At 29.3% G+C, this 7940-nt stretch overlaps 1 protein-coding gene across 1 annotated transcript; it reads right to left on the bottom strand.

Moving 5' to 3' along the window:
* Positions 1-1410: 1410 nt before the first annotated feature.
* LOC111899473 (polygalacturonase) lies at positions 1411-2915 on the bottom strand. Its single transcript, XM_023895324.3, has 2 exons — positions 2425-2915; positions 1411-2330 (listed from the first exon to the last, which is right to left on the bottom strand). The coding sequence occupies exons 1-2, from the start codon at positions 2896-2898 to the stop codon at positions 1563-1565; spliced, it is 1242 nt and encodes a 413-aa protein (XP_023751092.1). The 5' UTR covers positions 2899-2915; the 3' UTR covers positions 1411-1562.
* Between the last annotated feature and the right edge of the window lie 5025 nt (positions 2916-7940).

The following is a 7940-nucleotide window of genomic DNA, read 5'->3' as shown; positions in this document are numbered from 1 at the left end:
CCATAAAAATCACCGGTTTTTAAAAATACCACTTCCACTATCTCTTTATCCTCCTGCGATGTTCGTGTGTTATCCTAAATCTATTAGTTACACGTTGTAAGTTCGAACCAGTGTATTATTTTTGCTTGGTTTTTCATAGTTAACCTCATTTTGTCTATAGATAAAGCTATTTCACTGCAAACCTAATTATTTGTTTTAAACGAAAGTCTAAACGATATTGTGTGTTTTTTAATAAAAATATTATACATTAGAAATATATTCGATTATTACAGTGAAGTTTTAGTCAAGTGTAATTACATAATGGTAGTGGTTCCGTCATCTATATATCTATATGATGAATAGTAAATTGGTTACAAAACGAAGATAACTGCGATGTTACTAAAAAAGCTATACATACTTATGTTATTATATTTGACACGTAAATATAATATTTGAGTGAATAACTTTATTTAATATTAATATAACTCCACGGTTGTTTTAATAATATAGTTTGTTTAAATTATAATAATTTTTTATTTGCATGTCTATAACAAATAAAGTAAGTGAATAAAACTAATTTGTAAATATAGGAATGTTTGAATATAATTTAATTATACGTATGAAAAAGGGTACATGTTTTTTAATTTAATTTAATAAAATGGATGCATTATATATATGTTAGCTATATATGTATCGGATAATATGCATAAGATTGTATATTATATATTAAATTTTGTACATTTTAAAATTCAAAAAATGTTGAATATGCTTTATATATATATATATATATATATATATATATATATATATATATATATATATATATATATATATATATATATATATATATATATATATATATTTCAGATTGTTGTAATTTATATATTGTAAAATCAATTATTAACTTTCAAATGTATATTCAACTTCCGTTTTATTGTCCGACTATCCACTTAGCTAGAAACTATTGGTTGAAATGAACTATCCAATACAAAACAGTTTTTAAAAGGCCACAATGAACTAACTCAAGCATGAATAAAATTAATCGAAGCATTAAAACTATTTGCTTAAACAAATTATTCGTCGTCCGCTGCTTTGCGCAGGTAAACTATATATATATATATATATATATATATATATATATATATATATATATATATATATATATATATATATATATATATATTAAGTAGTATAACGACGAAACGATTGACTTAACGCAAGACCGGAAAATGGTCCATCATGCTGAGATAGCAAAAACTTTTGTAACAAATTGCTACAAAAAATAATGAAAGCTGGGTTTCGATTTACAAAGAACTGATGTAATTTTAGATAGGAAATCACGCTCATTTTTGCGACGACATATATGAACAAAGTCAATATTTCCTTTAAATATATATACAAGTGCAACACATAAACACCAATTTAGTCTCTTTATTAATTTATGACCCATGTTACAAAGAAATTTTAACGTATTATGGCAATCCAATATAAGTTACAAATTAAGCATATTAAATGTTATCAAAATTCTCACAATTATAAATATATCTAAATTCCCCTCTATATTCATGCATGGATCATTAGTCTTACATTAAACAGGAACTAGAGGTTGTATCGTGGATTACTGCGGCAGCGCCACCACCACCACCGGTGGTTCCAAGAGCATTGGTGCATGAAACTTGAGCAGGTCGGTTATCATAACTCAAGTTCACATCCTCCATTTTTATCCCACTGCATGGATGCTCCTTGCTGCAATCCAGTTTCACCCCAACATCTGTCGCTGATGTGCCACGAATATCTTCGTATATAACATCCGAAATGGCGACGCCGGACAACTGATGAGGACAATTGTGCTCACCTGGACAATAGTTCTGATCGATTATCACCGGATTTTGAACCTGCACCATCGTTAAATCTTGAAACACAACCCCCTTTACGAACCCATTACTTTCCCTAGCCCATGTCTTGATCCTAACCCCATTCTGCGTTGACTTAAATGTCGCCGTCTTCAACGTCACGTTCTGGACTCCGGCCTCCTGTGCACTCCACCCTAAACTGCCGATGCTGACACCATGGCCAGGGCCACAGGTGATGCTTTGTATCCAGAGGTTAGATGAACCTGGTCCGATGGATACACAATCGTCTCCGGTGGCAATTCGGGAGCTGAGAACAGTGACTCCGGTGGAGAATTCAATGTGTATGCCGTCGGTGTTGGGACTGTTTCCCGGAGCAGATATCGTGATTCCTTGAAGTTTAACGTTTTGGCATCCTTTCATCACGATGTGGAACTTTTGGCTGTTTATGGAGCTCAATCCATTGATTATGATGTCTCTTGAATTATAGAACCCTAACGTCTGCAACATCCACACATATATTAATGATTATTTACTTATTTAGTAGCAGAAAGTTGAATTTAAATTAATAAACTTGGAAATGCATGAAACTTACCGCTACACCGGCTGGACATGAACTGGAAGAGGCTTTGCAAGCCCAGAGACCGGTTCCACGACCATCTAAAGTTCCACCGGAGATAGAAACTCCGGTGGCCTTTTCAAAAGTAATCCAGCTGACATCACTAGAGGATTTCCGGTAGTCTGTAGGAGCAAGAAGGGTGCCATCAATACGGAAGTTGATTGCTTTGTTACTACAATGTTCGCCATGGAAATAAGCTGATTGGAGGAAAAACTTGCCGGAGGGGACGTAGATAGTGACTGTTTTAGATGACGAACATGCAGAAGCCCATGCAGATTGAAATGGTAGGGTTGAGTCCGTTTTTCCGTCGGCTATGGCTCCTAAATTCACGATATTTATGAGTCCTGGAACTGTTGCTGCTATCGTTTTTGAACTGATGAGAGAGAGAGCAGCTACGATAAAGGCGGAAGTGATGATGATGTTGTACTCAACCCTCGTCGCCATTATCATAGAAGTCTTGGTAAGGATTGAGATGGAGCATGGATGGAGATGTTTCTAAGTAGTATTTATAGGAGAATTTTGAATAAAATAAGGTAGTTGGCATAAATAATTATTTTACAAAAATAGGGTTTTCTTACCAAAAATAGGGAGGTGGCCCACCAGATCACAAACCAACCATTAGTGTTTAGGTTTATAACCTTAAAAAATTTCATATTGTAACATTGTACCGTATATAATACATTCCATTTCCAACTTTTTATTTTCAATTTTTGTTATATATTGCAGCGAATGTATGATTCAAACTCGTATGTTTTGAATGTGTCGAATGTAAATAAGTCGGAAATGTTTGATTGCAGGGCCAATATATCAATAATACCATTGACGATCAAATATATGTTTTTAAATTAATAAAAAGTTTTTAACACAAGAAGCATGGCTAGAAAGGGCAACAAAAACAATTAAGTAGGGTGCATAACATAATTTAGACGTACAAACATTGTACAACCAAAACATATTCAAATTTTGACATCTACTGGTTACCCAAACGAAAGAGTTAAGTCTAATAAATCCAAAACCTTGTCGTAATAGCCCTTTTTCGTTTTCTTACGATGTGTAATAATTTTTTGTCAAATTGTCAAACTAATAGTTATCTTTTAAAATATTTTTATATATTTCAGTTTATAGAAGTTTCTATACAAAATCAACATGACAACGTGTTTGGTTTTATATGATTTTAAAAACGCTTCTTTTGTATTAAGATCCTAAGTTCTTTTTTCGAATATACATAAGAAAAAACAGTCATCAAACCATATTCAATTTTGATTTTGTTATCGATGTTCTCCATGTGAGTTTGGGTGTATTTTTGACTCAATGTGAGTTTGGGTGTATTTTTGACTAAAATGTAATCGTGTGTTACTAATAACATTTAGGTTGTGTTATGGTATGAACCAACCGGGTGTTGGTCTTCATACCCAAAGTAGGGGGGAATATTACTTTTGAAAGTCAAAGTTGTTGACTACACCATTCTCTCAAAAATGATAAACTCATCACATCATAAACAAAGATTACATTTCTGCTCCATATTATACATTATTTTCGATTATGACCTTTTATATATTTGAACATAAATAATGTACCATATACTAACAAATTTTACTTATATAGTTCTTTATTTTGCATATTATAAAATAATATAACTATATATTAATATTAAATACATTTATTATTTCTTATTAAACAAATAAATGTATTAAATAAATAGGGTAAATGACACAAAAAACATTTTTTTTACACATAAATTCGATTTTGACACCGTGTTTTTTTTGTGTCAATTTTGACACTGTGTTTTCTAATTTATTACAATTCTAACAACTTGACCGGTTAACCAGGTTGCATGCTGACGTGGCATGATGACGTGTCAGTTTTGATGACGTGACATGCTGACGTGTCAAAATTGAATTTTTTTCTCACAAAAAACACCAAGTTTTCATTTTTTTCGATTTTGACACTAAGTTTAATTTTTTTCTTCAACTTTGACACTATGTTTTTTTGTTCCAAATCGAACATTATTTTTTCCAATTTTGTTCAATATTGACAATTTTCTATTTGAAAACGTATAAATATATTTTTTAATACATTTAAACCGTATAAATATGTTTTTTTTCATTTAAAAATCATAGTTTTTGTATAAATATATTTTTTTACACTCAAACCATATTTTTATGTATAAATATGTATTAGTTATATAAAAATTGTATTTTATATTAAATATGCAACTTTAAAATGTGTTTGGAGGTGTATAGTCGATCAAAACACGGATATCAAGTTTGCAACCCATCAAATTTTTACATCTTATTAGAAGCTTATGGTTAGTTTGATTCTCATGATATAACTAATGTTTTGAATATAAGAAAAAAAAAACACCTTGTATTTAAATAAAAATGTGGTTTTTAAACGAAAAAAATATGTTTATATGGTTTAAAATGTAAGAAAAAAAATATATTTATACGGTTTCAAATGGAAAATAGACAAAATTGAAAAAAATTTGATAAATGATGTTCGATGGGAACAAAAAAAACATAGTGTCAAAATTGAAATAAAAAATTAAACTTAGTGTCAAAATCGAAAAAAAGTGAAAACTTAGTGTTTTTTGTGGAAAAAAAAATCAATTTTGACACGTCAGCATATCATGTCAGCATGTCACGTCATCAAAACTGACACGTCATCATGCCACGTCAACATGTAACCTGGTTAACCGGTCAAGTGGTCAAAATTGTAACAAATTGGAAAACACACTGTCAAAATTGACACAAAAAAAACACGGTGTCAAAATCGAATTTCTATGTAAAAAAAGTGTTTTTTATGTCATTTATCCAAATAAATATGCATATTCCAACAAAAAAGCATGATGATATTCAACATTCTAAGAATATTACTTTTTTTAATTTTATTTCTATATAATTTAAATATACTATATTTTATGATAATATTAATCAATGTAATAGGAAAATACATAAATAATCCTCTTTAGTTGTTTTTTTTTAATTATTTTGGTTTATACCGATATTTCTTTATAAGTTTGTTTATTAAATAACATAAGATTAATAAACAACCAAAAGGCACATTTATTTTTAAAAGGTTATTTTTTTTTGGACCAGATTTTGCGGCAACTAAATATTGTTCGAGCGAATACATAATCTAAATCGAAATGTTTTGTTGGATGGGACATCATGTGTTTATAATTAACGATATAAACGAACGAATATAAATTTTTTCAAAAATAAATAATTTTTTTTTCAAACAGTTTATGAACACTTTGGTATACGTTCGGTTTGTTTATCATTAGATTTCTAGTGAATAATATTAAAATAAAAAATAAAAATGTTAAATGATATTTTAATTAAGATGTTATTACATAATACAAAGTATTTTCTTTTAATAATAATATTATTTTAATACAAATAATTGGAAAAAGTACATAATTATTAATCTTATAATAAATAAAATTAATATATTATCTATAAGGTTTAATGATATTATTATTTTAATACATATAGTTGGAAAAAGTACATAATTATCAATCTTATAATAAATAAAATTAATATATTATCTGTAAGGTTCAATAATAAAAGTTATAGATATAAAGGTTTAAATTTAAAGTTTGATACATCCCTAAGGGTTCATAATGTAACTAATTCAATAATCGTGATTTTAGACATTTTACAGCTTTGATTTTTGTGAAGTAAGTCTCATCACAGGTTTACTTTGATTCATAGGCGCCTTTAAAATCCCCATACCAACGGCATCTTAGACGGTAAGATGGCGACCCTTTCCCGCTTGCCGGCTTAAGCGATGCCCATGAATGTGCTATCGCACCTTGGTGAAACTATACTATCTCTTTCCTCACGTTTTCTTTACCCTTTTTAGATACTATGTATAAAAAAAACGTTCACAAAAGCATTTAGATTTAGTCGTTGTACATGTTCCTAAAATCCACATTTTTCTTAAATTTGGATCCATATTAGTATCCATATGTTTGATCCATATTTCTTATAGATGCACTTTACATATTTTTTTTTAATCACAAGTAATGTGTTTCTATTATGAAATTTGTTTTTTAAAGTTAACAATAATATTAATTTTGAGTTATATTCTTTTTCTTCTAAATTTTAAAACTACTGTTTGTATTAGAAAAAAATGACATCAACATTATACATAAATATAAATATGAAAAAGAAAGTTATTCTTACACATATTTTACATAATCTTAAATAGGTGTAAATTTGCTTTAAGAAAACGACCCAAGATGCCCTTAACGATATTGATAAAAATATTGTTTTAGAAAAGGCTTTTAAAACTATTTTTTTCTTTGTGTTTATTTCCTTTTATTTTTCTTTATAATAATAATAATAATAATAATAATAATAATAATAATAAATCATAAAAACCAAAAAACAAGTTTTCATTCATAGTTTTATTTGCATATTACATAACTTATTTCAGATACAACTAATGATTGTGTTCTTGATACACTCGAAGGTCCTCCTGATTAAAAACACTCAAGTAATTTGTCGCACCATAATGAAAAACACAAATGTTTCATTTCTTCTATACAAAATCTTCCTAACCACCATCCATTATCATGTCTCATATCCACTACATCTATATCTTTCAACTTGACCATCACTTCTGGTGGGCATGACCTAAGATAATCAAGATGTGACACATGTTGAAGAATCGCCTCATTCTTGTTTATGAAGTTGTCAAATGTAATCACATACCTATTGTTTTGGTCAAAAATTACAAAAGTATAAATCAACCAAATTGAATAAGAGACTGTGATGTTTAAATTGTATAATAGAGAAAGGTAAAGAGAATGACACAATTATTTACAAGGAAAGCCCTTGATCATTCCTAGGATCTCCGACACAAAACTTGGAGTTGATAATGATCACTTCCCTTGAAGATTTTATTAATATAAAATGATGATTATAGAGAGTATTTCAGAAAGAACAAGTGAAAATGTTCATAGAGTAAGCTAAGAGTAGGTAGAGTGTGTCGTGTGCAAGATACATTTGTCAATTTATAGTCTAAACTAGCTAACAAGATGATCGATAGTCCCGGGATCCTCTATGACCAGCTTTGTGAACGTTGTTTGACTTGGTATTTCGGGTCTTTAGCATAGTTGAGATGACTCTTTGTTGAGAATAAGTCATCTCTTGACTATTTCTGCACATGTATTAATTAAGAACGAAATATAACCCTTATAATGTTAGTAAATAATAATAACGGTAATATCCGGGATCCTGAGATAGTTGAGGATCCTAAATATCTGATGAGGTTTGAGGATCCTGAATGCTTTGAGGATCCTAGCCTCAACAATTGCCCCAAAGTTATTCCTGAAAATATAGGAGTTAATTTCGAGAATATTAAAGGGATGACTTAAAAATAAATTAAAAAGAAGAAATAAAGAAGAGTTTCAAAATTGTCCCTTAATGGATATATTTTATCCATCTCGAGGTAACCGAGAAGCAGTGAACTCATTTTTCTTA

The sequence above is a fragment of the Lactuca sativa genome, chromosome 1 (assembly GCF_002870075.4).
Source record: "Lactuca sativa cultivar Salinas chromosome 1, Lsat_Salinas_v11, whole genome shotgun sequence".
Taxonomy (NCBI): Eukaryota; Viridiplantae; Streptophyta; class Magnoliopsida; order Asterales; family Asteraceae; genus Lactuca; species Lactuca sativa.
The sequence above is the reverse complement of the archived record's forward strand: the minus strand, read 5'-3'. Positions and strand labels throughout refer to the sequence as shown.

Excerpts from the sequence above, each read along its gene's own strand:
- LOC111899473 (XM_023895324.3), bottom strand. The coding sequence starts at position 2,898 with ATGATAATGGCGACGAGGGTTGAGTACAACATCATCATCACTTCCGCC. Across the intron at positions 2,331-2,424 it reads CATGTCCAGCCGGTGTAGCG|ACGTTAGGGTTCTATAATTC; the intron begins GTAAGTTTCATG and ends TGGATGTTGCAG.